This window comes from Mustela putorius, unplaced genomic scaffold (assembly GCF_011764305.1).
Source record: "Mustela putorius furo isolate JIRA1106 unplaced genomic scaffold, ASM1176430v1.1 tig00000743_pilon_pilon_pilon, whole genome shotgun sequence".
NCBI lineage: Eukaryota > Metazoa > Chordata > Mammalia > Carnivora > Mustelidae > Mustela > Mustela putorius.
In genome coordinates this window covers 1,663,441-1,691,101 of record NW_025421464.1, presented here as the reverse complement: position 1 = coordinate 1,691,101, position 27,661 = coordinate 1,663,441, and the positions used below count along the sequence as shown (strand labels likewise).

The window sequence follows — 27,661 nt, the reverse complement described above, 5'->3', positions numbered from 1 at the left end:
AAGGGAAATCTGTTTCCTCGTCTCTTTCTTCATGGCTTATGTGGAATTCTTTTGGGGGAAGGTTTACACAGACCTTAGCAAACTGTGATTAAGAACAAAAGGCCATAGGACACAACCTGAATGTCCACCATCTGATGAATGGGTCCTTAAAAGGTGATAAATCCATGCAATGAAGTAGTATATTTTAATAAAATGAATTAAGTATCACTACATACTATAACATAGATGAATCTGAAACATGATACAAATAAAAGGAGCCAGACTAGGAATGACAAATATTGTATGATTCCACTTAAGAAATTTCTGGAAGAGGCAAATCCATAGAGACAGAAAGTAGATTAATGTTTGCTAGGAGCTGGATGGGGGGTTGGAGAGTGACTGCTGATGCAGGGATTTCTTTTCAACAAGCTCATGTAAAATCAGTGCTAGCCAGGCCCAAATGGGGCCTTTGTCTTTAGGGAGTAGGAAAGAGAATCTCTGGAAATCCCATCCTCTGCATTTGCAGTGGGCACTGGCTTAGTACATCAACCAGGTACTTCAATATTTGGAATGTTTTAAAGTTACAAAAATAATACATGCTGATGACAGAATGGAGGGTATGTTAGGTGCTATACATTCATGACTTGACTTAATCTTTGCAACACCCTTGCTAGGTAGGTGCAATTATTTCCAATTTCCAGGTGAAAAAACCTGAGGCTCAAGAGAAGTGACATGAACTGTCCAAGGTCACATAGCAGAGTTAAGATTTGCAGCCAGGTCCATCTGGGTTCATGAACATATATAAAGTAAAAAGTGAAAAAGCCCGGGTGCCTGAATGGCTCAGTGGGTTGAACCTCTGTCTTCAGCTCAGGTCATGATCTTGAGGTCCTGGGATTGGGCCCCACATCGGGCTCTCTGCTCAGCTGGGAGCCTGTTCCCCCCTCTCTCTGCCTGCCTCTCTGCCTACTTGTGACCTTTCTCTCTCTGTCAAATAAATAAATAAAATCTTTTAAAAAAGTGAAAAATCCCTATACCTCCTACCACACCCCATTGCCAATCCCTCTCCCTCAGTTAAAAAAAGTTAGTGTTAAAAAAATTAGTCTTAAAAATGAGTTTGTAACCTGGCGATTCACAGACCTGTACCCCTGGGGCTAATAATACATTATATGTTTATAAAAAAACAAAAAAAAATTTTAAAAATGAGTGTGTATCTTTCAGAGATCTTTTCATAAAAATACAAGCCCTCATACATCTATATTCATACTTGCACACATTTAGGTATTTTTTAAAGTATTTTATTTATTCACTGGACAGAGCAAGCTGGATCATGACCCGCGCCAAAGGCAGAGGCTTTAACCCACTGAGCCACCCAGGTGCCCACATTTAGGCATTTTTAATTTTTATGTGTGTGTTTATATATTTTTAATTTCTCACTTTGAAAGTAGTACTTTCTTATTATTTACATATAATATATTCGTATTACTTAAAATATAGGAAATAACAAGAAACAAAAAAATAACTATTACATAGACTTGGGAAGCAACATCTTCACTATTATTAACATCTTAGTATATTTCCATCCAGACTTTTTAAAATTTATTTTATTAGATATTGAGTAGGTACAAATACAAATATATGTATGTAGAACCTATGGTTGTATAAAGAATGAGGCAGCAAATTCTGTATACATACGTACAATTCAATTTAATAAGAACATTTGCAGTATCTTTCAAACTCTCAATTTTACCTGGTTCCCCAGTTCATCCTGAACGCACTCCTGTTACAAGATAGCAATGGCTATCTTGAATTTTTTATTTATTATTCTTTACATTTCTTTATAATTTTACCACATAGGTATATATCTCTGTATTGGTTATCCATTGTGGCAAAACAGATTACCCCCAAACTTAGCAGTTTAAAGTTACAAATATATATTATTTTATACAGCTTCTGAGAGTCAGAAATTCAGTGGTTAATAACAGTGGTTCTGGCTCTGGGTCGCAGATGGGGATGTAGTAAAGCTTTTGGCTATAATCGTCTGGAGGGTTGGCTGGGCCAGGGGGATCTTCACATGACTGTCCGCAGGTTTCAGTTCCTCACCACAAATGGGTCTTTCTGTAGGGCTGCTCATAACAGTGCAGCTGTCTACCCCCAGAAAGAGTAATGAGACAGAGAAAGAGATAACCTAGTCTTGGAAGTGGCATACCATCACCACTGCAACTTTGCCATCAGTAACATAAGGACAACTCTGGTATATTGGCAGGGTGTGACTATCAGGAGGGAGCGATCTTTGGGGGCCATCTTGGATAAGGCTGGCTACCACAAACCCTACACAGTATGTAGATTAGTTTTTTTCTGTTTTCAAACTATATATAAACGGAATCATACGTTATTATTCTCTTACAATATTTTCATGCAACATGTTTCTAAGATTCTTTCATGATGTGTGTAACTAAATGCACGTTTTTCTCACTGTATCATATTACTATGTATAAATATACTACTGTTTGTTTAAACGTTTTGCTATCATGGATCCAGGAGTAGTTTCCAAATTTTTGTTACTACAAGGAATGCTGCTATAGGGATGCCTGGATGGCTCAGTTGGTTCAGTGTCGCCTATAGCTCAGGTCATGATCCTGGGGTCCTGGGATTGAGTCTCGCATCGGGGCTTCTTGCTTAGCAGGGAGCCTGCTTCTCCCTCCACCTGCTGCTCCCCACAACTTGTGCTCTCTCTTTCTCTGACAAATAAAAAAAAATCTTATTTTAAGTTTATTTACATTTGTTTATTTATTTATTAAGGTTTTTTATATTTATTTAATGCAGAGAGAGAGATCACAAGTAGGCAGAGAGGCAGGCAGAGAGAGAGGGGCTCTCTGCTTAGCTCCCCTCTGAGAAGAGAGCCCGATGCAGGACTCGATCCCAGGACCCCGAGATCATGACCTGAACTGAAAGCAGAGGCTTAACCCACTGAACCACCAGGTGCCCCTATTTATTTATTTTTTTTTTAGTAGTAATCTCTACACACCCAATGTGGGGCTAGAACTCACTACTCTAAGATCATGAGTTGCATGCTCCTCCAACTGAGTCAGTCAGGCCCCCCTGCTGCTATAAACATTCTTATATGTGCATTTGCACATGTGTAAGAGTTGTTGGAGAGCATATATCAAAGAATAGAATTGCTGGGTCATAGGTTATGGGCATCATCAATTTTGCTAGATAACAATACGTTTTTTTCCCAAAGTTATTCCATATTCTTGAACCACTCTTGGCTTTATCAGATTTTCCCATTTTTCCCAGTCTGGTGGGTGTGAAGTGGCATTTTACTGAGGTTTCAGTTGTCATTTTCCTTGATAGCTAATGAGGTTGAGCATCTTTACAGATTTACTGACAACTCTGTTTCTGTTTCTCTTTAACATCTATGCAAGGATTTTCTCCACTTTCTTTTGTCTTTATCATATTGATTTCCTGGCCTTTTTCCTATGCATGGTATTTAGAGCTGAGACTGTGTCGCACAACTAATTTTGTATACTTTTATTTTCACTTAACATTACACCACAAGCATTTCCTCATCATCTAATCTCAGCAAATGTATTTTTAAAACAGTGTTTTCTGGGGTGCCTGGGTGGTTCAGTTGGTTAAGCATCTGCATTTGGCTCAGGTTATAATCCCATGGTCCTGGGTTCAAGCCCCATACTGGGCTCCCTGATGAGCAGGGAGCCTGCTTCTCCCTCTCCCTCTGACCCTCTCCCCTACTTTGCTCTCTCTTTCAAATAGATAAATACAGTGTTTTTTAAAATAATCTAAAAAAGTGTTTTCCAATTAAAACAATATAGTCATATTAGATAACATAGAAAAGTACAAAAAAGAAAAGAAAATCACCCATAATTTGACTACCCAACAATAACTACCTTTTTGCATTCTGGTAGAATTCCTTCTACTATATTTTGTGTGTGATGTGCATTCTTTATAAATCGTAATTCTCAGTATAGTTTTGCAGTTTGTTTTTTTTTAAAGTGTTATGCTTGGAGCATCTTTCCACTTCATTAAATATTACTCAATTACAATTTTAATGTGAGAATTTAACCCATGTAAACCATAACCCTATTTATTGACCTTCTTAATTTTTAATTTTCTTTCCTGTGTTATAAATAACCTTGCACAGACATCTCTGAGGATAAATCTTTGGATGCATGGAATCAAAGATCATTTCTCAATGATCTTTCCAGACCATTGTTTAAGGCTTTTGGTAAATATTGCAAAGTTCCCTTCCCAAGACTCTTTCCATCTCTCCAAAATACAAATCTCTTCACGTCCTTTCTGTTCAAGACACCTGGCTGGCTTCTTTGGTGTCCATGCAATGTCAGGCACATGCAGGTACACATTCAGTCTCCACTACCACTTCTCTCCTCTCAGTCTTCCCAATTTATTTCTAGGAAACACCATGGACTCTCACGTTAGACCCCCATGCCTTTGCTCAGGCAGCACCCTCCACCTAAAATGCCCCTTACCTCCCTTCTCTTCCAGGCAAAATTCTATTCTCCTTTTAAGGACCAGTTCAATAAAGCTTATGTCTTTGGGCAGGGATGATCTGCCCTCTGCTGGGCCCCCAGAGCACATCATAGACTTCCATAATGATAATTTTCACATTGAAATAATTTTGACGCCAGAGGTTTCACAGATTCACACAAATCATCACATCCTGCCCTGGTTTAAAACTCTTCCATTGGTGGGGGGTGCCTGCGTGGCTCAGTTGGCTAAGCATCTGCCTTTGGCTTATGTTATAATCCTAGGGTCCTGGGATGGAGCCCCACATCAGGCTCCCTGCTCAGTGGGGAGCCTGCATCTCCCTCTTCCTCTGCTGCTCCCCCTGCTTGTGCTCTCTCACTCTCCGTCAAATAGATAAATAAAATATTTTTTTAAAAAATATCTTCCTTGGAACATAATAGAAAGTTCAGAAATCAGTCCCAATACACTTGGGAATGAAGATTATGATAATAGAGACATTTCAAACGGGAGTTGGGAAAAGATAATATTAGGATAACTGGGTGGTTATTTGGGAAAAAAATGTAGATTCCTGCCTTACACCAAAGTGACCTTATGATGGCACAAAATTGAAGTGTAAAATATGAAGTCCTGTAAAAACCAGAAGAAAATAGAGAATTTGTTTTCTAATATTGAGTTGGTTTTCATAAGAATGACATAGAACCTGGAAACCACAAAGGAAAAGACTGATAAATTCAGATATATTAAAAATAAAAGTTTGGGGATGCCTGGGTGGCTCGGTTGGTTGGGCAGCTGCCTTCAGCTCAGATCATGATCCCAGTGTTCTGGGATCGAGTTCCGCGTCGGGCTCCTTGCTCGGCAGGGAGCCTGCTTCTCCCTCTGCCTCTGCCTGCCATTCTGTCTGCCTGTGCTCGCTCTCTCTCCCTCTCTCTCTCTGACAAATAAATAAAATCTTAAAAAAAAAAGAAATTAAAAAAATAAAATAAAAGTTTGTTCATAGTAATAAATGATAAACTGGTTTAGAAAAAGATAAAAATTCCTATAAATCAACAAGCAAAAGCTCAATGGAAAGAAGAACTGAAAAAAGGGCAAATGAAGTGAACAGAGAATTCACCAGAACTAGAACCGGCCTCCCTCCCCAGGAGCACCTGGGTGGCTCAGTCATTAAATGTGTCTGCCTTTCGGCTTAGGTCATGATCACAGCCTCCTGAGATCGAGCCCTGCATCCTGGGATCCAGCCCCGTGTCCAGCTCCTGCTTGGCGGGGAGCCTGATAAAGAACGAGAGCCCCACTCCCACTAAAAGTCTCATAAATACAAAAAATTGCTTGACTTCTCTCTTAATAAAAAGAAATGAAAAATAAAAGTGCCTCTTGGTTTTTATCCATCTGATTGGCAAGGAAAATAAGGTTTGATAACACATGCAGTTCAGGATGTAAGGAAAGAAGCACTGTCATACTTTTCTGATGGGAAGGCAAAGTGGTACTATTGCTAGGGAGAGTACTTTGCCAATATCCATTAAAACAAAACAAAATCAAGTTCATATACTCATTTACTGGTATTCTACTTCCAGGAATTTACCTAACAGATAAACTCCCATGTATGCAAAATAACAAATGGACAAGTTATAGCATTACGTGTAATAAGAAATGGAACCACCTAAGTGTTCGCAAATAAAATATTAGGCAAGAAAATTACATATGGCATGTCTTTATAAGCTGTGTGTTAATTTTAAAAACTGAGGCAGACCGAAAATGTGGAGCTCAGTCAAATAAGCAAGATGTAGAAGTGTTTTCAGCAAGCTATCATTTGTATAAAAAAAATCTGTCCACGTAATTAGCCTGTGAATACACCAGCCATCTCTGAAGACCTCAGAAGAAAGTGATGAATGCTGTAGGGAAAGCAGGGGTGGGAGGAAGATTTAACTTTTTCATTCTGTGCTCTTTACATATTTGTAATTTTCGGTGTTCGTGTATACCTATTTTTAATCAATTAAATGAACATAAAACACCCCTCAGTGTTTAGGATCAAGTCTAACTCACTTCCATGGTTGACTTTCTAACCTCCTCCCATGCCACATTTCCTCTCCCTCACTACCTTCCAGTCAACTTGCTTCTCCTTCAGTTTCTGGAAAATGCCAAGATCTTCCCGCCTCGGGATATTCTGCATAAACTGTTCCTTCTTCCTAAGTTGCTGTTCTCTAGGTTCTTACCATGGGTCAGCATTTTCTTTTATTTCCCGTCTTGGATTCTGTGTCATCTCTTCAAAGAGGCCATCCCTGGCCATCCTACATATACAATTTGTTGAATAAATGCCCCCCCCCCCCGCTGGGCAGGCAGGGCAGGTTTACATCCCTGATCACCCAGTCTAAAGAAGTACCTCCCTTCACTCTCTTTATGACAATACCCTGACTCATTCCTTTCATAGCACTAGCCATTATTTGAAATTACCTTGTGTATCTTCTTAGTTGTTTACTGTCTTTCTCCAGCTCAAGGGTTTGTCTCCATAAAAGCAGGGGCCATGTCTTGTCTTGTTTCTATCTTTAGCAACCCAAATAATAAATATTTGTGGGATAGATTTATGCAACATAAAGTATGGACCACACACTGTGCTACAAATTTCATAAATAACAACTCTTTCAGTCCTCGCAATAACTGAATGAGGGAGATTGGTTAAGGAAAATTGAGGCACCAAGCCGTTGAGGAACTGGCCCAACTGACAGAGTTGGCATCCGAGACACAAGATTCTTAGCTACAACGCGACGCTTTTTAGATATATAAACTCACAGATGGATGAAGTTGACTGATTAAATGAACGAACTCATGGAAAAATGAATATAAACGTTGCTTTTTTTTTTTTTTTTTTGCGTCTCCAGAGTCCCCAGATCTGCCGCAAGGGGGCGCTCTCTCCTAGGTCTTGACGCCAGTCCTCAAGGCGCGCACTCCCTTTGCGTCTCGGGCTCGCGCGCGCTGCCGCGGCACCGGAAGTGACTGAGCTTGCAAGTTCCCCCGGTCTCTTCAGGGGAAACTGAGGCCGGCTCGTTCGGAAGAGACAGCGCGAGCCGTCAGCCAGGTAGGCCGGCCCGGGTCCGTGGCGCGGAACTTGGCCACGAAGAGCCCTCGCGTCTGGAAACGACCTGGCCGATGAAGGGGGGATGTGGCCCCCCACGGCTCGCGGGGCTCGCAGGTGAGAGCGCCGCCTCCCCTGTGCGTGGCAGGCGCTACGCCCAATGGGAGCCCTCGCCGTCCCGCTTCTATGCCGACTAGGCTCGCTGATTGGCCACGCCGGGGCGGGCCGCCGGGGGCGAGACCCCTCCTCCCTGAAAGGACTAGGGGGCGCCCCTGAGGGAGAGCGGTTGCCTGGCAACGGGGCGGTGGCCCGGCGGGTACCCGGCCTAGCGCGCGGGAGAAGCCGCCAGGCCGCAGCCCACCCGCTCCGGGCTCCGGAGAGGTGCAGCCCCCGGCCCCCAAGCCCTCCCGGGGGCGCCAGGAAGCCGCCTTGGGCCTGTCCTCAGGAAAACGTGGTCTCAGCTGTTGTGGGTGGCGGGGGCGGGGGGGAGGCTCGAACAGGCCTCAGTCCCTCTCCCTGACCCGAGGAGAGGCCCGGCGCCTCACCCTCACCCCGTCTTTGTGCAGGGCGCCGGCGGCCATTGTGTCCGTGCGGGGAATGGAGGACCCGGCAATCCCCCCCCACCACCGCCACGTCCAGGGCCGTTGGGGAAGTCAAAGAAAATCAGCGGTGTTTCTGGGGGGTCGCCGGCCGTCAGCCTCCCGGAAAGGCCCCGGGATGGCCTTTCCGAAGTCAGACCGCAGATCCGAGGCAGTTTCCCCCTCCCTCTGTCCCTTCTCGAAACCTTGAGCCCCATTGAGAAGTCCCTTCAGGGTTTCGGAAGCCTTACCCTGAGCTGGTACTTAAATAGAAACAACAACAACAAAAAACCTAAACCCCACAACCAGCCACCTCCGGGAGAGTTCTTCTGGCTCCCAGCAGGAGGCGGAGAGCCAAGGGGCGTGCAAGAGCGAGGGGGCTGGGCTCCCGGGTGGCAGGAGGCCGCTGCCGAGTGGCCGCCCTCGATCCAGGCGATGGAGGAGGAAGCAAGCGAGGGGGCCGGTTCCTGAGCTTCGTAATTCCTGTGTCGCCTTCTGGGCTCCCAGCCTGGCGGGTCGCATGATCTTCCAGCCAGAGCTCCTTTTTTTTTTTTTGCCAGCCGCCGTGAGGCCGGCTGACTTGCCGGCATCCCGGCTGCCACCTCTTCTCCCGACCTATGTTACAAAAGATCTTCCGGGGGTTGCACCTGCCTGCGGCTGCCTGAGACGGATTTGAATGTAGGTGGTGCGGAGGTGGGGGTGGAGGGGCAGATTACCCGTGGGGGTGACTTTCTGAGGAAAGCATTTCGGAGAAAAGGGGGTGGTTGGGGTGAAAAAAAAAAAAAAAAAGCCGGTATAGTGATTCAGAAACAGCCCACGGGTGCTTTCAATTTGACTTCATTGAAGTCTTTTGGAAGCTAGACCCAGACCTTCCTAAGAGCTACAAAGAAACCAGTTCTGGTATCTGAAAGGGGAATAGGATATTGTAGGGTAAAGGGCATGCATATTAATTTTTTTTTTCCCCTGAAGCTCTTTCTCTCCCATCAGAACCCTATCTTGGCTTCGGATCTCAGAAGAGAAGCACTAAGCAGAGACCAGACTCAGTGAGTGAGCAGGTGTTTTGGACAATGGACTGGTGGAGCCCATCCCTATTATAAAGATGTCTCAGAGCAACCGGGAGCTGGTGGTTGACTTTCTCTCCTACAAGCTTTCCCAGAAAGGATACAGCTGGAGTCAGTTTAGTGATGCAGAAGAGAACAGAACTGAGGCCCCAGAAGGGACTGAATCAGAGATGGAGACCCCCAGTGCCATCAATGGCAACCCATCCTGGCACCTGGCGGACAGCCCTGCGGTGAATGGAGCCACTGGCCACAGCAGCAGCTTGGATGCCCGGGAGGTGATCCCCATGGCAGCGGTAAAGCAAGCGCTGAGGGAGGCTGGGGATGAGTTTGAACTGAGGTACCGGCGGGCATTCAGCGACCTGACATCTCAGCTTCACATCACCCCAGGGACAGCGTATCAGAGCTTTGAGCAGGTGGTGAACGAACTCTTCCGGGATGGGGTGAACTGGGGTCGCATTGTGGCCTTTTTCTCCTTCGGTGGGGCTCTGTGTGTGGAGAGCGTAGACAAGGAGATGCAGGCATTGGTGAGTCGGATCGCAACTTGGATGGCCACTTACCTGAACGACCACCTAGAGCCTTGGATCCAGGAGAACGGCGGCTGGGTAAGGACCACGCCCCTTGTGTGTACCTTTCTCTTGGCCTCCCATCCGGGAGATGTCAAACAGCCTCTCCCCCATATCTCTTTCTGTTGTGCTGGGTGGTTATTGGAGACTGTTTGTTAAGGAGATGTGACCAGCCTCATTGCACCACAAGAGGTTAACTGTTCTCAAACACAGATGACCTAGTTCTTGAAGGACCAGGCATCTTTCATTCTGGTCACCCTCATGACCCTACTCTTTCATACTTGTGTTCCAGTTTCTCACTAGAGGAAAACACAGCCTGTGTGTTCATTTGGGCCCAAATCTTTGCAAGTGGAAAGTTATTCCAGGGCTCCCCCTCACCCTGACAAAATGGCTCACCACAGAAAGATAAGTGTAATGCCTCTGAGCCCCTCCATTCTTACTCCCCCGGGGATGTCAGTCTTGTCGTGGGCTTCCCTCCCACAAATCAAGTTCCCTTTATTTCAGTTTGCATACATGTTCCTCTAATCTCAGAACAGGGTACGGCCAGGCAGAAGTTCCCTCTGGCTTGGATGGCTGAGGGTTGTCAGATTTTAGGGCAGTGTAAGCTGTGCCAGTGGGCCAGTTGTGTTTGTGCTGCACCCCCCTGTTCGTTTGCTCTAAAGGTGCAACTTTCTGCACAGTTGGCCTGTTTGTGGAGCTCTTGCTGTGTCACGCATTAAGCCTGGGGACTTTGCACCTCACTGCCTGGGGTCGGTTGGGGAGCTCCAGCTGTTCTGCCTGTTGCTTTCCGGCCAGGGCCCTAGGGCCTCTTCAGGGAGCACTGTTGGCTGGCGAAGCAAGAACCTGGTCTGTGGGGCTCTTTGGAATATGGAGATTCAGCAACAGACTTCAGAAACAAGCGATAGAGGTGTGAGTGCCAGCCCTGTCATCCAACCAGCTGTGTGACCTTGGACAGGCCGGTTTACCCTGAGCCTCAGTCCCCCCCCCCCGCCCCCCCGCAAAAAAAAGGTGGCAAGCCCTCTTTGCCTTGCAGAACATTGTAAATCTGGGAGCTAATGCGAGCAGCTGACTACAGAAACAGCAAGTTTCTGTAGTAGTTGTTATTGGTTCCAGACGCAGGAGTCACGCCGCGCCCCCATTCCTTTCCCAGGGAGAGAGAATTCTCTTGCCCATCACCAATTTAGGAGCAGATAGTGATGAGAGTTCTTTACCAGTGGTCATTGTAGACAGTTTTTGCTCTTCTACAATGAACTCAGTCCTAATTGCCTTGCTGATCTCCCTGCCTAGAGGAGATGCAGGGTTTATGAGACGTATTCGGTCCCCTCAGCACATCCAGAAAATTGAGCAGACTGGGCAAAATAAGTCATCTGTTGAAGGAGCCAAGATGGAAGGGTCCTTGCACCACGGACTCAGGAATGTCAAGAATGCAAATTATCCATAGGCGGGCCTAGGGCGTGGCACTTCAGTTTACCTCCGAGCCAGACACCGCCTAGTTGGCCCTTCCCCCTGTCTTTTTTCCCATTTTTTTGCAACTCCATTAACTCTTCCTGCTGCCAGTTCTTGTAAAATACAAAGGGGTCAAGTCAGTGGAGGTCAGATGACTGGGGTGGGGTTGGGGGAGGTAAAGGTGGAGAGCTCTCGAGCTAAGGCTGACCGGACTTGAAAGCCATTCTGTAAATGAACTCCCTGGGGGGATAAATGATTAAATAGTTCCTGTTGGTTTGTGTGATGACCTCGCCTATTCCCTCCTGCTTTGATTCTCTTTGGGGGCAAATATTTGTTCAGCTGATTACAGGAGGGACAGGATTCCAGCACTTCAGACCCAGCCTCTGAGGCATCTCCCAGTAGAGATGTGGGCCTTGTGCCCACCTTGCCTGACTATTGTCCTTGGGTAGGGGTGCTAATACCAGGTGGGTTATTGCCAGGTATTAACAAAAGGCAGTCTGGGAAAGGTGCCTGTTCTGTCCAGCAGCCCCTGCAGAGGGCTGCCTGGATCAGAGAATTGCCAGTCGCCCAGTATTATATACAGAAAGAATTTAGACACAGCAACACTGGGCAAGTTCATTAGATCACCCCTGGATTGAAATTCCATCTTCTGTATCTTTGCTCAAGAATTTTCAGAGCCCGTTAGACAATATACCATATGTTACTTCCTCTTGGTGAACAGAGGGGATGTGTACAGAAGCCAGTTATATCAGCACCATTTTGGGGCACACCTGCTCCTTGAGGCCAGGAGGTAAAGAATATTAGAGTAGAGATCCTTTGGATAGAAGCTACCCACACACGTCCCTGTCAAATACCATCCTGTTTGAGCTGCACTGACTGGCTCCTGGAGTGGCATCTCAAAACCCTCTTGGAGGCTGTGGCAGATCCACGAGTGTAGGACTTGTGGGCCATTACTACCCTGCGATAATGCTTTAAATTTAGCATCCCTGCAGAAAAGGGGAAGGAAATAAGCGTTTATGGAGTACATCCCATGTATGAGGCATTGTGTTGGTCTTTTACTCACGCAACCAAAATTTTCTGAGCATCTACTCTGAGGCAGGCCCTGTGCTTGGCGCTGGCAGTAAGCCTCACATGATACCTTCCCTCATGGAAATGATGTGCTGTTTCATATATCCCACACAGTAACTTTTCAAGGTAGGTGCGTTTCTTCCCAGTTTATATGTGAAGCTCCGGGTGACTGGCTCCAGGTAGCCCTCAGCCAGTTAAGTGACTTGAGTGGGAATTTACACCGAGGTCGGCCTGAGTCTGAAGCCTAAAGTCTTTTCCATCCACATCAGGTTGTCATAGGAGTGGTAAAGTGACCCAGATATCCTGGCACAGAAGGGCAGAAATGCTGTTGGGCCACACAGACATGCCCATGGAGGAGCTCGCTCTGGTCTGTGATCCTGACATGGTTCAGGAAGCCACAGGTAGAACAGTTCCTTTGTTGGTAGTAGCAGGTTCCCCAAGGTATGTGTGTAGTAGCCTCAGATTCTGGCGTTGGTAAAGGCATCAGGGTTTTTGCCCAGTCAGAGTGACCTTCTTGTCAGTTCTTTCGTTGTTAAACCCTCTCAGGCCCGGCCAGTAGATAAGAATCATGTGTGTGTGTGGGGGGGGGGGAGGTGGCCTGCTTTGGTTATATCTTCTTGATTGTGGGTGAGCTCCAAGGACTGGAATTCCACATGTGGCCACACCACTGCCTGCCTGGAGTCACCTAGCAAGATGCTGAACCTGTTTGTGTCTCGTCCATCCATCTCTCCTACCTGTAAAATAGAATAATGGCAGCCACCTGCCAGAGCTTGACTCTAATAAAGAATCTAGAACAAAAGCCCTTCCTGGGCCTTAATTGTAGGGTGGAAGCACTTGTTTTAATGAGTGGACCATCTGCCTCAGAAAACTGAACTTTGGCCCCAGAGTCTCTCAAGAAACAAAGCCAACTCCTGAGATACTCATCTAGAATGAAATGTGATGCGATCTTCTCTGTAGGGACAAAGTGTTTTGGGGGCTTTCCAATGGGAATGTGGACAATTTTAGGGTGAGGACCCAGGTGGCAAGGCATTTTGGGATCGCAGCCCCTGGGAAACCCCTTAGCTTGATGGAAAATCATTGTCGAGAGCAATGAACTGTTGTGTGGAGAGAGGAAACATAATTTGGCCTTTCCCAGGCTGCCTGGTTCTGTGGTCTTCTAGATCCTGTAGGTTTCTTCTTGCCTATTCTGGCTTCTTTGTCATGGGTATATGTCAGCTGAAGCACCTCAGTGACCTTTGTAGATCTCAGCAGCTGTTGGCAATTCTGCGGTTATCTTGGGGAAACCCCATTAGAAACCCCAAACGTGGAAATTTTTAGTAATCTCATTCAGGTCCCAAAGTGAGGTAGAAATGTGTGAGGGACTCCACCTCAAAACACTCAGTTCTTCTGCATGTACATTTGAGGTTGCTCTTGGAACTCTGTCACCATCACAGGTTTTTCCAAACGTCCTGGGACTAATTTCCCCAGAGGCCCCATAGAGCCCTTCAGCTTCTGGTAGAAAATTACCCAGGTGTTTTTTTCAGGGGGTCCCAACAGAACCCAGAGGGTTTTCTTGACTTTTGTGTGGGCAGTCACCAGATTTGTTTGGGCTGCAGGAAGCAGTGGTTGTCAGCTGTCCTTTCCCCAGCAAGTATCTGTCTTGAGGCCAGTGGGCTTCAGCATTTTCCAACGTCCTCAGCCTTCCATCATGGGGCTTTCATTCAGCAACCGTGGTCTTGTCTGGGTTCGGCATGGATGGATTTAGGAGTAATTCTCAATGAGCTGCTCTTTGACAGAAGTATAGTCTCCTACTGTCTTAATTAGCAGGGCCCTGTCCCTACCCCCACGCCCAACCTAATTCCAGAGAGTCCTCCCTAGGGATGCCTCCTTTCTTGTTGAAGGAGTCACTCTGCTCCTGGAGCAGCTTCTGTTCTGTCCCAGTCTTTCTTCCCCATTCCCAGTTGGCTACCTGAGTCAGACAATCCACTGGGTCTTTTTGTTCAGCCTGGGGAAGAGAAGACTCGAGAGATTATGATCACCAAATATCTGGAGGAAGAGGGGCTGTGCCTTTTTTATTGGTAGAGTACCCAACAGAACTTGGATAAGTGAAAGTAACGTTGGTAGCATGAACTTAGTGTAAAGAAGACATTTTTCACACTATTAAATCTCTACCAGATTTTAGGAATTTCCTGAAGGTGGAGTCCGCATTTGTCCACACTTGCTTCCTCAGCACAGAGCAGAGGTCTTGGGCATAGCAGGTACCTAATGAAAGAGATGCCCACCAAATTTCTGAAGAAACAGAAAATTATCAAACCAGAATAACAGTAATGGGAATTTTCACTGACCTGATCATTCAGTCATCGAGTCAGACGATATTTTTTGAGTTCCTATGTCCAGGCTGTCCTAGGTATTAGGGGTACTATTGCCTTAAATAAAATTAAGATTCCGTCCTTGTGAAGCTCACAGTCCAGTGGGGAGAAATAGACAATAAGCATGTATCACGTATATAAAACATCAGGTGATAGTAAGCGCTCTGAAGACAATAAAATGGGTTAGGGTCATGCCTTGCAAGGGAGGTGGAACTGCAGTTTTCAGAGATCGGTATCACTGAAAGATAGTGTTTGAGCCAAGGCCTGAAGAATGTGCAAGAGGAAAAGTGGTTGGGACTGAGAGGGGAGAGGTGGCCAAAGGCCAGATTGCGCCGGGTGTTATAGACCATGCTGATGACTTGGCTGTGGATGAATGAGAGAGAGGCCTGAAGAGAGTTTGCAGCAGGGGTGAAGTGATCTGAATTCTGCAAGGGCTGCAGCCAGGAGGAACCAGTGACAAGGCTGGTGCACCTGCCAGGTGAGAAAGAAGAGTGGTTTAACCAGGAGGCTGAGGTGGAAGTAGTGAGAAGTGACTAGAGAATACAGCCAGGCTTACACAAGGTGTATTGATGGAAGCCACATTTTTTTACCACCTAGAGGTCATGAAATCAAGTCTAAATAAGCTAAATGTTCTTTAGGGATAATTATCTTTGAATTTGGTATCCTGAATGGTCCTCCATTCTAGCAGTAGTTCAGTCTGAGTAACTGCAGCTTGTCAGGCCTAGGTCCTAGCTCACCCACATGAAGCTGTGTGACCTTGGGGCAAATAATACTTGCTTCATCAGGTCATGGCAAAGACCTAATGAGGCATGCCTGTGATGTGTAGAGCCTGGCATATGTTGGTATCATAATTCTCTTCATCTTCATCACAGAACTCGTATCAGAAACCCATTCAACATCCATTCTCTTTTTTGGACTGCGTGCCCCTCCAACACATCCTCAAGGCAGACAGGTCCTAGCAGTGTTCGTCATGACAGGAGCTCTTGGTGTTCCTATGTCATAGTGTTACAAGCTTTGGGATTCCTGTTCTGCTGTCAGTCTGCTCAGACTCGCTGTCTTGCCTTAGCCGACTCGCTTCACCCCCAGGCCAGTTCCTCCATTAAGGCCCAGTTTCACATTAGTTACATTTAAGAATGTCTCTTTTCTATCAACAGCTATACTTTAACTACAAAAATTAAATAATCCCAGTGTAAACGTAGGGTGGTTTCTGAGGGACCCTTCAATAATAATAAACTACATTTATGTAGTACTTTACAGCTCAGAAAGCGCTTTCATATCCATCATGCCTTTTTGATGCCTACAGCCATCCAGGGAGGTGAGCAGGAGGGAAGGCAGGCTGGGAAAGGTGAAATGGCTTGCCAAGGTCACACATCAGGGGGAAGATGCAGGACTTGGATTTTCGGATCTGCACTTGATCACTTTTCTGCTGTGTGACCTTGGGCAAGTCTTTTAACTTGTAAATGACCATCATAATAGTGCCTTGTTCTGAAGACTCGGTGAGTTAATCCATGTCTTAAGGCTTTCAGAACAGTGACTGTACATATTAGCAGTAAACAGCAGCCGCATCCTAGGGCTCCTTCTGGCTTCCCGTTTATTACATATTGATTTTTGCAAATAGTGTTTTTGCAGAAAGAAACTGCCGTTGGGACCTTCTGGTACTTGGTTCCATCCCTGATGAGATTCCCAGTCCAAGCTGGAGCCTTACAAACTGGCTCTAAGCTACAGGGCTTTTTGGGCAGACTCCAGAGCTCCCCTCGGAACTAGAGGTTTTTCTCTCGCTCTTCAGGAAATGCCATTGCAATGACTTCCATGGACTGCTTCCTGTCCCAGCCCTGCAGCCGATTCCTGCTGGCGAGAGTGTAGAAACTGGAAAGTCATGTCCCTAAAGGCTCCCCCCTCCCCACAAACTGCTTTTTTTGGGACATGTCCCTCCCTTTCCTCTTGTCAGTTACTTTCTTTCCTCCCTCCCTGTTGACCCTTCACCTAGCTTCTCTCTCCAGCCCTTGATCATCCCTTTAAGATTTGAAAATACATTTCCACTTAGTTCTGTCAGGCTTTTCCCCCATCCCGTGCTGGGGGGCTGGTCAGAACTCCTGATCTCTCTTCATGGCTCCATCACTCAGTAGCAGTTTCAGTCTGGGACTCCCCCTAGAGGAACATTAAGCTTGTCACTTGCAGTGCCTTGTAACATCCATTAACCTTGAGTTCCCTCAGAGGTCCCCACCCCCCCCCCCCCCTACCCCCCCCCCCCCCCCCCCCCCCCCCCCCGCACAGGATGGAGACTCCTTAGGGAGATCTTGGAGGTTTGGCACATGTAAATCCTGCCTCTTAGAGACTGATGACAGAGGATAGAGTGAAGTGGGGCTGCCCCTCCCCCCTTCACCTTTCTGGAGGAAGCTAGAAAGGTTGAAAACCTTGTTGGACAATCATCTGAGGAATGGGAGCTAGCTTGGGAGGGGATTGGAACGCATTCAACTATGCCTCAGATCCTTTGTTCCTCTCTTGAAAGGGAAACATTCCCCTCCCTCCTCCCTGGCCACACACACGTGCCTTTGTTCCCCCGGTCAGGCGGAGCCAGGAACACAGTGTCCCTTCCAAGGAGCCTGACTTGCCTCCCCAGAGGCTGGCCTCCTGGTCAGCAGGACTGGGATTTTAGCTCAGGAACCCCCCAGTCTCCTGTCCTTCCTATGGAAGAGCCTTTCTCTCAGAGGCTGAAAGCTTGCCTACAAACAGCTGTCCAAGCGCTTCCCTGGAATTACTCCGTGGGATGCCCACATCCCAAGATTAAACAGTCCCTCCCTCTTATTCCACTTGGTGATTAATATTATTGTTAACATTACTATTAATAGTACCTAACATTTATCAAGAGCTTACTCTATGCCAGGCATTGTTCAAAGTGCTTTACATTATTTATTCCATTCACCTAGCAGCACTTTGAAGTTATCCCATTTTGCAAATGAGGAAACTGAGGTAGAGAGAGGTTAAACAACTTATGCAAGGTAGCACGTTTAATAAGCGGCATAGCCACTTACAAGCTCCCACTTTGAAATACTGCGCTCCGCCCTTTCCCCTTCACTGTACCAGCTAGGTGATGGTGAGCGTTTATCCAGGGCCACTTACATGACAGGACTTTTACCAACATGATCTCTGTGTTACACTCCCAACAATTTGATCATTATAGGACATGAGATTTGGAGGGCTTAGTTAGCAGGATTTGAAACCAAGACTGCCTTACTCCAAAGCCTGTGTTCTTTATCTCTACCCTCCTTTAAAACCTACAAGGTTATTGTCATTCTACGGTTGAGAAAACTGAGGCTCAGAGAAAAATGACATGTGTTCAGGGCCTTGTAAGCTAATTAATACCAAGGCAATCTGGGATTCAGATTCAAGATGACACCTTCAACACTTTACTGCCTTAGTAGTCTGTAGCATGATGATAATAGCTATTATGTGAGTGTGGATGCCTTTTAATAATATACCAGGCTCCTTTGTATTCATCATTTTGAGTAGGTGAGGTCGGTACATTCAGTCCCATTTTAGGGAGGAAACTAAGGCAAAGTGAGATTGTCCCACAGTAAATGGCAGAGTCAGACTTAGGATCCGTGTTCTGACTTTGAGCACAGTGTAATTGACCATGCCTGTCTTCCCTAAGGCTGTTCATTGCTTGGAGCTGTTCTCAGAGTTGTGTTTCATTTGTTAAATCAGCAAATACTGGTGCAGGCTTTGTATGTGCCAAGTGCTGGGGATCCTGTGGATATTGTGGTGAGTGGATCTGGGTCCTGCTCCTCAGTGGACTGTTTCCACATACCTTGGGCCTTATTGGTATCCTTCTGCCATCTGAGTCAGCCTATGTGTGTCACCAATCCACCCCCTCTGTTGCAAGACACACCAGGCAAGGTTCATTATGGTTGGTGTGTATTGATCGCCTTCCATACACCCATGTGTAAAAGTCTGGACTCAGATTTGAAGTTTAGCTTGTTTGCTTGTTTGTGGTGTAGTACTAGGCATATCAGCTTCAAATTCTCACCCTTAAATGAGAGAAGAATATCAGCCCATCAGAGTAAGCAAGAAAGTGAAATGCAGAAGTATTTTCTAGTAATGATAACAGATACTGTGTGTTGAGTGTTTGCTCTGTGCCAAGTACTATGTTTATGCCCTTGACATAATCATCTTGTTTGATCCTTACAGCTGTGTCAAGACAGAGAATCCAGAGCTTCCAGAGGCTCTCTAACATGCCTACACTAACATATCTTACAAGAGGCAGGTCTGGGTCTTGCACTCAGATGTATTTGGTGCCAAAGCCTAACCTCAAGCCACTGTGTCATTGCTTCTTCGCAGGTCCGGACTGGCTTATTTTACCCCGAGTTCCTGGCACACGGCCTGAGGTTGGGTAAGGGCTCAGCCAGCATCTGCTCAGTGAACATGAAGGGTTATTATTAGATGCAGGTTAGGTGACAAAAATGTCTCTGTCCCTAAGGAAGCAAACTCATTTATAGCAGGAGGAATAGACCTGAAACACTCCAGGCAAACTGTGCCATGTCTGTGGTATAGTTTCCAGAAGTAGAAGAAGACAGACGTGATGGCTGCATCCCACAGGTGCCCTGGACCTCTGCCAAACCAGCCCACTTCCACCATCAGTTCTCCAGTTGATGACTCTGTCTCAAGGCCTCTGTCTCAGGCTGCAACGTCAGTATGCACCTTCTCCCTTGCCAACTGCATCACCAGCCCAGACACTTTTCTGTGCCAATAGTGGAAAGTGTCAGGAAAGGGAAAGATCACCCAAGGCTTGAATAATAGCTTTCTCAGCAGTGTAGCTTTGAATAGTTCACAGTGAGTCCTCAGTTTCCCCATCTGTAAAAGGAAGATAATAGTCATCCCTTAACAAAGATGATAGCAATCTCTTTCTCATAGGCATGCTGTGTTTCTTTAGCCTGGATCACTGTTCTCTAAATTTGATCAGGACCATCATATTACCATATAGGTCTCAATTTAAATATCACCTCTCAGGGTGCCTGACTGGGTCAGTGGATTGGGCCTCTGCCTTCAGCTCAGGTCATGATCTCAGGGTCCTGGGATCCAGCCCTGCATCAGGCTCTCTGCTCCGTGGGGAGCCTGCTTCCCCCACCCCCCTGCCTAATTGTGATCTCTGTCTGTCAAATCTTTTTAAAAGATTTACTGTCTGTCTCCTCTAGTAAAATCTAAGCTCCCAGAGTTTAGGGGTTTTGTCTCATTTTTTCCTTCATCCCTAGCATCTAGCAGAGTGCTTGGTACATAGGAGACACATAGGAGCAAATATTGAATGAGTGAGAGAGTGACCCTGTAGCCCATCCATGCCTGATGTAGTATAGTATACTCAATCAGTGTTAGGTATCAGTATTAGGAAGATGTGGACCATTGGAAGGTTTTCGGTAGGTGGAAAGAGTGTGACAAGGGCAGCCTCGGGAGGTAAGAACCACCCAGGCAGATCTGGTGGGTAGAAAGTGTATGATGCATTTGGGAGGCAGTGAGAAGGCAGACTGGCTGAAAAGGGTCTGAGTTGTCAGTAATGCTGGTCAGGAAAAAGGGAGCAGTGACTAATGGTAGAGATTTCAGGGCAGAGGGATGGGGATAGTTGACAGTACAGATGGGGCCAGTGAGGAGAGGCCCAACTCTGGAGGGATGCCTCCAGGTCTCCCGTAACTTCTGGGAAAGAGAATCCCTTTCCAGCTGGGGCACAGCAGGCAGAACTGCACAGAGATAAAAGCCAGAGGCACCTGCAACCTGTGGATCAGGTAGACTGCCCTGGTTGTTATTTTGGGGCTCTGGGCCAGGTGCAGATTCAAAGGCTTGATTGAAGCCTTTTGGCAAGTCTTGTCTCAGCAGGGTAAACATCACCTGTCTCCTGCCACCTGTGGCAACAATGCCAGGAAGGTACCCTAGGTAGGCCCAAAGGGGCCCAACTTTCTTGCTGCCCTCATGGAGCAAGAAATACCACCAGGAGCGGCCACTCCTTTCCTGTCCTACAGCTCCCTTTCTGAAGGGCTCAGGTGGTAATAAGATACCTCCTGTCCAAGCAACCCCTGTGGTTCTGGCCCAGGGAAAGCAGGGGCAGGGCTTTGGGAGCCGTTGACAGCTGGGCCCAGCTGGGGGAAGGGGTCAGTTTGGAAGCAGGTGCAGATTTCAGAGAGGGCGGGGCCTGAAGGGAAGTAGGGATCTTGGTAGACTACAAAATTTCCCTCCCCATCCCCCAGCCACAGCTGGCTTCTCTAGGAACCTGATGACCTAGTTACAATGCTTAGAAATTGTTAGCTTAGCTTGCAGTTTAGGGCTGTACTGGTCTCTTCTCTCTGAGGCTTCCTGGGTCCAAAAGGTGTCCTGGCATTCCCCCAAGTGGGTTCCATGTGAAGGACATGCACCATATCACATGTATAAGCTTCTTGTCCAGTCAGGCTTCTCCCTTGTTCTCTGATGTGCCCCTCACCTACCCAGTCCCAGGCAGAAAAGAGTGGCCTGCCCCCATCCATGCCGACCTCTCTCTGTCTCTGGGGGGTTGATGGGTGACAAATAGAGGTCACAGACTTCTTCCCTGGAGGTTTAGTGGGGGGAGAGAGAAAACTCCTATTGCCTTAGAAATAGCTTGAGGATACCTACCCATTTCCTCTTTACCTTCTCATCTGTATGATCTTCAGACTTGATGGAAGGCGGTGAGGAAGAATCTCTTGGGGCTCTGGAGGCTCCAGCCCTTCTAGACAATAGCTATTCCTGTTATTCCTGGTGTCTGCCTCTCCATGGCCTCCCTAGGATAAATTCCATCAATTAAGAGTTAGGTACAAAATTTACCAAACCAATTACTGAATCCTACTTGCTCTGTGGCTTTCCTTGGACAAATTACTTAGTCTCCCCTAGCCTTAGTTTCCTCTTCTATAAAAAAGAGATAATGGTGTGTGTGTGTGTGTGTGTGTGTGTGTGTGTAAAGGTGGTTTTATTAAAGCCTGGGACAGGGCCCATAGGCAGAAAAGGCTGCCTTTAGTGTTTTTCTTGAAAGATTCTTGGGAGCATGAAAGTAACTGGTAGGATACATGTAACACTTAGCATGGAGCCTGGCATATAGTAGTTACTCAGTATGATGGCTACTATTACTGCTGTTGTTATCAGTGTCTTCACAGGTGACCAAGTTGCTGTGATTGCTGTTGGAGCTACTCCCTAAGAGCAAACTTGTAGGCTGAGAGAGTATGTGGATACCCTTTGAACCAAGAGCTTGGAGATTTTAGGATTCCTGAAGCTGAGCCCTGTGGCCCATAACCTTGCCTTCCACCTCCTCCACAAGTGCCCCAAGTCATGCTTTGTACACAGTGAGTGTTGCTGATCCAGCATTTGGCAATAGGGCATATTTTCTTCTATCTTTGCCAAGTGCCTCCAAGAGGGCAGAGATGATCTCCTCTGCTTTATTTACTGCTGTGTCCCTAGAACCTGCCACAGAACCTGGAACATACAAAGCACTCAGTCATTATTGTCAACTAAGTGGAAGACTTAGGGAGTTGAACATTAAAACACACATGACTTGGGGCGCCTGCCTAGCTTAGTTTGTAGAGCATGTGACTCTTTGTCTCAGGGTTGTAAGTTCGAGCCCCGTGTTGGATGTAGAGATGACTTAAAGGTAAAATCTCTAGGGGGTGCCTGGCTGGCACAGTCAGTTAAGTGTCCGACTCTTGGTTTCGGCTCTGGTCATGATCTCATGGTCGTGAGATTGAGCCCCGCATCCGGCTGTGAGTTCAGCGCAGGATCTACTCGAGATTCTTTCTTCTCCCTGCCCCCCCCCCACACCTCCCCCTGCTCTGTCTGTCTGTCTCTCACACACACACAAATAAAATCTTTTAAAAAATAAAATAAAGGGTGCCTGGGTGGCTCAGTGGGTTAAGCCGCTGCCTTCAGCTCAGGTCATGATCTCAGGGTCCTGGGATCGAGTCCCACATCGGGCTCTCTGCTCAGCAGGGAACCTGCTTCCTCCTCTCTCTCTCTCTCTGCCTGCCTCTCTGCCTACTTGTGATTTCTCTCTGTCAAATAAATAAATAAAATCTTTAAAAAAAAAAAATAAAAAAAAAAAAAAAAAAAAAAAAAAAAAAAAAATAAAATCTTTAAAAAATAATAAAAATAAAGTACATAGGAGCATAGCTACACTTAGTAGGTACATGCCACGTGCTTGAATGATTAAACGAGGTATTCTGAGGACTCTTGAGTTTCTCCAGAGTGGCTTCACTCCTTGTTTGCTGTGTGGCCATAAGCTTCTTGCCCAAGCTCTGCCTGTTGCCTCATCTGTTGTAGAAAGATAACACCAGCCTTGCCTCCCTCGTGGGCTAGCTGTGAGACTCAGGGAGATGATAGATGAAAAAGCACTTTGAGAACTATAAATATTTGGTTTTGTTGCAGCTCCTTGACTGAGGAGGTCACAGTCCTAGCTGTGTCATTCATTCATTCATTCATTCAACCTACATTTTTTGAGTGGAAGTGATAGGTAGTTCTCTCACTTATCTGGCTTCATGAATTTGGACAGTTTAGTTTTTTAAGTCTCAACATCTGTCAAATGGAAATAGTATTCTTTTCACAGAACTGTTGGGAGAAGAACTAAAGTAAGGTACTCTGAGCTTATTGAGGCTGAAAACTGTCTCATTCACTGTTATCAGCTACTGTTCAGCCTAGCAGTTGGTGGCTGAGTGTTCAGTGACATTTAGCCATTGGTTGCCTTCAGTAGTCAAATTACCAGACAAGGCCAGAATTCTGAGTGTGATTCAGATGGGAAGTAGAAATGAGTATTAATTAACTCCTAATCTCAGATGTCCTTGCCAACCTAGGCTGGACTGCTGAGTGGGAAGCCTGACCCAGCTAGGATGAGCACTGCTTCAACATAAAACTGTGAGGCACAGCGGGCCTCACCCCACGCTCACCTCTGATTCAGAACAAGAACAGCACCCCTTCCTTGTTCTACCCACTCTCCGTCTGCTACTCAGCTAGAAAAATTTCCCTTTGCTCATAGCACCCACATTCACATGGAATCCTGGGGGTTACCATATCAAAGAAATCTTCAGGGAGTCATCAGAAATGGCCCTTTGGGGCAAGGTCAAGGGAGGGAGCCCGAGTCTAAGGCTCAGGGTCTCCTGGGACCAGGTCAGTCAGCAGGTGCAGGCATGAGGCCCTGGGCTGGTGGCTAAGTGATGAAACTGAGAGTTGTATAGGGCCAGACAAGAATTCAACTCAGAGGAAGCTTCCTGCCTGTCCACACAGGTGTCTGGGCACCTGGGGGCAGTTTCTGGTCTGATTTAGTGGTGGAAGTTGGCATTCCAAATTAGTACCCCAAGCCTCAGTGAGGAAACCCATGGAACTCCAGAGCAAAGCCTGTATGTAGTTCACACCCAGGTTAGTATCTTTGAACACCCAGCAGACCCCCCTTCAGGTTGAAAGAAGCCCTAACTCTGGGCTCCACAGCACTCCTACTGGAAAATTTCCAAGGGCAATGTAATAATAGTCATAGCTCCCTTTATGGGGCCCCTGCTGCGGGTTGAGCACTATGGTGGGAGCTTTTTAAGAAAATGAGATCATTTTGTTACTGGAAGTATGGGCTATGGAGTCACAGCTGAGTTTGAATCTGGGCTCCATCATGTACCAGCTGTTTGATCTTGGGCACCTTCCCCTCACCCCTTTCTTTGAGCCTCTGAAAAATGGAGACAGTAATATGTGCCTCATAGGGTTTCCTCATACATGTGATACTCAGCACAGATGTTAGCGTAACTTTAACAATAGTTAACATTTCTCATGCAATTATACTTCAAGTGTTTCATATATATTAATTGGAATTCTCAAAACAATACTATTGAGGTAGGTACTCTTAATGTTCTCATTTTACAGAGGAGAAAGGGGAGGCATAGGGAAGTTTAAGGGATTTGCCGAAAGATGCACAGCTACTAATTGGTGAAGTTGTGATTTGAACCCAGGCCTGCCGGCTCCAAAGCCCCCATGTTCCCCTGCTGCATGAGGACCCAGTAAATGTTGCTGCTGTTACTCTTGTATCCAACATTGTAGCTGTCTGTGGTTTTTGGTCTGTCTACTGAATTCTGACCTCACTAAAGGCCAGAAACCCATCTTAATCACCTTGCCTCCCCAAAGACCAACATAAAACTCATTAATATTTGCTTAATGGCTGAGAATATTCCCTGTCTTCATTAATCAATCAGTAGCTCTTTATCGACCATTTCCTGTAGGGTAGATTTGAGCTAAATCCTGGGAGGAATGCAAAGTACAACTGTGCCTCTGTAAACGGAAGACTGGGTGTGTGTGTGTGTATGGTTGGGGGGGGGGGCATTCCAGAGCTCTGTGTCATTGGCAGAAACTTCCACAGAGGAGGCAGAAACAATACAGGTGGCTTGGGGATGTTTTCCAAACTGGGATTCCCACCCCTCCCTCACTGGGCCACTCCCTCCATCTCCTACAGAACAAGGTGGTACAGATTGCCTACTTCTGCCCTAGGCAGAAACCATTCGTCTTCTCGCGCCCTCTGGAGTGAGTAGGGTGCATCTTTCTTGCTCTTGGAACTGGTTTGTGGGTGCCTGGAATGACAGGGAAGGAATCAGAAGTTTGGAGCTGGAAAGGGACCTTAAAAAAATCACTACTGCCCCAGCACTGCAGCCAAAGTGGTCTTTTAAAAACCAGGTTCATGGGGTACCTGGGTGGCTAAGTCAGTTAAGCGTCTGCCTTTAGTTCAGGTCATGATCCCAGGGTCCTGGGATCGAACCTTCCATCGGGCTCCTGCAAGGAGACGGCTTCTCCCTCTCCTCCCTGCTCGTTCTCTCTCTCACTATCTCTGTGTCTCTCTCTCTCTCTCTCTCAAATAAATAAGATCTTAAAAAAAAATTAAAAAATAAAATAAAAACCAGGTAAAGAAAACCAACATTCTTGCTTACAGCTCTCCACCCACTTGGAATAAAACCCAGAGTCCTTACCAAGTCCTTTAAGGCCTGCAGGACCTGGTCCTGGCTGCCTCTCCATCCTCCATCCACACTACCACTCCTCCTCTGTACTCTGGCAGGGGCTTCTGCTGTTCTGGTTTCTGTGACACTTGTCCCTGCCTGAGGGCCTTTGTAGTTGGTGTTCCCACTACCTAGAATGCTTGCCCTGGTGTATGCCTTGCTGGTTCTTTCCCTTGAGCTCTCAGGTCACCTCCTCTGAGAGGTTCTGTTTGACCTTTGGTCTAACGTAGCTGAGCTACTTTTAAATCGTTCTCTAGTCATTTGCCTGGTTGTATTTTTTGTCATAGCACTGACCTCTATCTGACATATTCCTTTTGTTGTTTACTTGATTTTTGTCTGTCTCTTCTACTGGAATACAAGCCTCATGATTATAGGGACTTTGGTTTGTTCATCATTTTATCTGTAGTTCCTAAAATTATTCCTTGCAGATAGTAAATACTGTTCAGCGCATGATTTTGGAATGCATGATTGAATATATGAATAAACCTGATATATTGTTTTCATTTTACATATGAAAAAACTGAGACCCAGAGAAATGAAGCCATTAAGAATTGAGTGTTGTTTCAGTTCACTTTTTGAATTGTCACTACGTGCCAAGCACTGTATTCAGTGATTTACATGCATTATTTTTGTCACTTATCTTTAATTGGTATAATGAGTTGTTTGGAACACCATTTTTTGTATACCATTGCAGTATTTATTTATTCATTTACTGCTATTTATTATTATTATTCATTTATTTGACAGAGAGACAGCAAGAGAGGGAACACAAGCAGGGGGAGTAGGAGAGGGAGAAGCAGGCATCCTGAGGAACAGGGAGCCTGTCACGGGGCTCTATCCCAGGCATGACCTGAACTGAAGGCAGACATTTAATGACTGAGCCACCCAGACACCCCCCTGCCACATTGTAGCATTTAAAAGAAAACTAAACCAACTCTTATTTTTTATTGGAACCTCATTCTGTTCTACAGAGTTGGAGGCAACTGAGCAAAATTCATGTAACTAGAAGGATTTAGCTAGGGGTGTCAGGTGAAAGAAAAGTGTAGGTAAGAAAACTAGATCCAGAACTAAAATAAGTCCACAAAAATGGATACATGAGTCATTTTGAACTGAGCGGAGTTTTTCTACTACTGCTATGCTTGATAACTAAATTATGCCCAGATTCTTGAAAATGTTTTTTGTCCCTTTTTTAAAAATCTAGCCACAGGATGCCTGGCTGGCTCAGTTGGTGGAGATGCAGCCCTTGATCTTGGGGTTGTGAATTCAAGCCCCACTTTGGGGGTGGAGCCTATTTAAGATAATAATAAAAATAAAATCCAAGCACACAACATGACCTTGGGGTTGTCCCAGACTGCATATAATAGTCCAGGATTTGTTGGCTCCCTCACCACCTCATCAGCTGAGCTCCTGGACTAAGGCAGCATGATCTCTTCTTTCTCATTTACTAAAAGAACCAGTCCAGTAGGGAGCCTGGCTCTTGCCCCAACCCCTCAATGGACCCAACCAACTTTGTTTCAGAGAGCCTCTTCCCCAGAAGATTTATTCACTGAGATATTGCCATTGAAGACCCATTTCTTCTCTCAAGACACTTTGAACTGAATTAGAAAGAGAGAACATAATGCACATGAAAAGAGATCTTGTGAAACCCACCAATAAATGCTAAATGCCAAGTAAGAGAAACACATCACAGCAGAGGGACCATTAGAGCTGGGGCTTAGCATAGTCAGGAAAAAGGAGGGCTGGTGCACTCGGCAAGGGGTCCATGTTAGCTAAGATGCGCCAGCTGGGATGGACTCTCAAAAGGAGACCCAGAAGCCGCAGTGATCCAGTTTGGAGTATGTGTGGAAGGGCCCCTCTTGGGTGATAAAGCCAGAAAGGTCAGCTGGAGCCAGATCTGCGGGAGCCTTGGGTGCCAAGGAAAGATTCCGAGGCCCTCCTCGGCAGCTGTGGTATCCCAGGAGATGAGTCATTGCCCGACATAGATGCCCATCCTGACCGCCTGTTGGTCCACTGATTCCCAGGTAGCAGTGCCAGCATCTGAAATGGGAGCC

The 27,661-nt window shown here is 46.2% G+C and overlaps 1 protein-coding gene across 7 annotated transcripts in view; it reads left to right on the top strand.

Annotated features, from left to right (window-relative positions):
• The first annotated feature begins 7,417 nt into the window (after nt 1–7,417).
• BCL2L1 (BCL2 like 1) overlaps nt 7,418–27,661 on the top strand; it is a 51,125-nt gene continuing 30,881 nt past the window's right edge. The window contains exons 1-3 of one of the 7 annotated variants that reach the window (XM_045084035.1): nt 7,836–8,805; nt 9,097–9,790; nt 18,952–22,479. In XM_045084035.1, coding sequence (XP_044939970.1) covers nt 9,227–9,790; nt 18,952–19,053 — 666 coding nt within the window. In that variant the 5' untranslated portion in view covers nt 7,836–8,805; nt 9,097–9,226 and the 3' untranslated portion in view covers nt 19,054–22,479. Of the gene's footprint in view, nt 7,667–7,835; nt 8,806–9,096; nt 9,791–18,951; nt 22,480–27,661 lie in introns of those variants that run through there. The other 6 variants (XM_013053424.2, XM_013053425.2, XM_013053426.2 and 3 more) reach the window with 6 other exon arrangements.